The sequence below is a fragment of the Plasmopara halstedii genome, assembly GCF_900000015.1.
Source record: "Plasmopara halstedii genome assembly, contig: Scaffold_525, whole genome shotgun sequence".
NCBI classification, from domain to species: Eukaryota; Oomycota; class Peronosporomycetes; order Peronosporales; family Peronosporaceae; genus Plasmopara; species Plasmopara halstedii.
The window spans coordinates 311,083-313,023 of NW_020187445.1; the positions used below are offsets into that span (position 1 = coordinate 311,083).

General features: G+C 46.5%; 2 protein-coding genes across 2 annotated transcripts; both read left to right on the forward strand.

Moving 5' to 3' along the window:
• Positions 1 to 55: 55 nt before the first annotated feature.
• Positions 56 to 898, forward strand: PHALS_10706 (longchainfattyacid ligase; the record flags this gene model as incomplete). Its single annotated transcript, XM_024726178.1, has 1 exon — positions 56 to 898. The coding sequence occupies one exon, from the start codon at positions 56 to 58 to the stop codon at positions 896 to 898; it is 843 nt and encodes a 280-aa protein (XP_024576881.1).
• A 166-nt stretch (positions 899 to 1,064) lies between these two features.
• Positions 1,065 to 1,825, forward strand: PHALS_10707 (Sec20; the record flags this gene model as incomplete). The annotated part of the gene is made up of 2 exons (XM_024726179.1): positions 1,065 to 1,735; positions 1,822 to 1,825. The coding sequence occupies 2 exons, from the start codon at positions 1,065 to 1,067 to the stop codon at positions 1,823 to 1,825; spliced, it is 675 nt and encodes a 224-aa protein (XP_024576882.1).
• Positions 1,826 to 1,941: the final 116 nt, after the last annotated feature.

The window sequence follows — 1,941 nt, forward strand, 5'->3', positions numbered from 1 at the left end:
GGACGGCTACAAAACCCACGCTTTGTGGGACACGTTGATTTTTTCAAAGGTTCGCATGGTTCTTGGTGGTCGAGTAAGACTTATATTTTCAGGCTCTGCACCCTTGAGTACCGAAGTGAAAGAGTTTCTTAAAGTAGTATTTTGCTGCGACGTACTGGAAGGCTATGGACTGAGCGAAACGGCGGCAGCTGCGACCGTTGGCTCTGCTGATATGCCGTTGGGAAATCATGTTGGTACGCCTCTCATGCATGGACAGGTGCAATTGGAGGACGTGCCGGAAATGGGCTACACTAGTCGCGATAAACCTCGTCCACGTGGTGAGATCTGTTTGAAAAGTCCGACGGTCTTTGCTGGGTACTATAAAGAGCCGGCGAAAACTTGCGAGGTGTTCGATGAACGTGGATGGTTTCATACTGGTGACATTGGCTGTTGGAATGCCGATGGGACTTTGGGTATCATTGACCGCAAGAAGAACTTTTTTAAGCTATCACAAGGCGAGTACGTAGCGGTTGAAAAGATCGAGAATATCTACTCTAGAAGCAAATACGTGGCACAGCTATTTGCTTACGGGGATTCATTGCAGAGCTTTTTAGTTGGCATACTGGTACCGGATCCTGAAGTGGCAGAAGCTTGGGCTAATGAGCGTAATTTAAGTGGATCAGATGCGTCGAGTGCCAAGGTGATCAACAACCCGGAATTTCAAAAGGCTGTTCTTGTGGACATGGCTCGAGTTGCTAAGCAAGCAAACCTGCGGGGTTTCGAGTTAGTTAAAAAGGTGCACTTCCACCATGACCCATTTTCTTTGGAGCAAGGTCTAATCACGCCTACTTTCAAGCTCAAACGCCCGCAACTCAAGGCCTTCTTTGAGCAGCAGATCGCCGAGCTCTATAAGAAATGAAATTGGCACCTATTATCTGTCATCAATAATGAGCCAAACTCATAATTTTCATTCTTTTTGCATCGCATTATAACTCATATTTCGATTGAAGTTTCTAAACATAATTCCGACAAAATATAATATTATACAGGACTAGACAGAGTTGAAGAAAGTCTAGTCCATAAGTATGGAGGAGCTTGAACAAGCTGAGCACATACTTGGTATTTGGCGCTATGTGTCCACAAATCTATCTATCCGTCAAAGCGACACTCCGTCCCAACAGCGGTTGACATTTTCAAACGAGGAGGAGCAGGCGCTTGAAGCAAAAATGAGCGAGGCTATCAATGCGTATCGACGCGCACTCACGAATGCGCATGACTGGATTGGAGATATGCAAGACAGTAAAGAGGCACAGTTGGTAGCACAAAAGCTCGAGGAGCACAACGCGCACCTCCATAGTCACATGACCAACTGCAGGAAGGTTCTTGTAGCCTATCGTCAGCGCGCTAAAATCGAGCGCATTGAGCAGCAGCGCCAAAGCTTATTGCCACAAAAGTTTGAGGAGGCAAATACATCAAAAAGTGACAGCACATTAGGATCAGCAGTAGATGTAACGGCCGCCCTCAAACGCACAAGGCAGGTAATGTCACAGGAGATCGAACGCGCGAGCTCGGTAACCAAAGTGCTAGATGATGGGCGGCAAAGTCTTCGTAGCTCTCATGAAGAGTATGGGAATGTAAACGCTGAAATCATTGAAGTACAGAAGAGACTCAAGGCTCTTGAGTGGCAGGCCAAACAGGACAAAATGTGGATTGGTGCTGGAATGATGGTGCTCCTCTCGACAGTGTTGTTTATTGTGTACGAACGCTCGGGCTTCATTTTAATATAATTCGAGCAGATGAGTGCTTAATGATCTTACTATTATTATTATCATGTGAGAATAGATGAAGGCAGCGTCAAAACCTGCGGATTAGACACAAAGCATATCGACTTTGCGTGACCCGACATCATGGCCGAAAGTATTGTCATGCGCTGCCCTTCCTGCACCTGTAAGCCACGTGGCG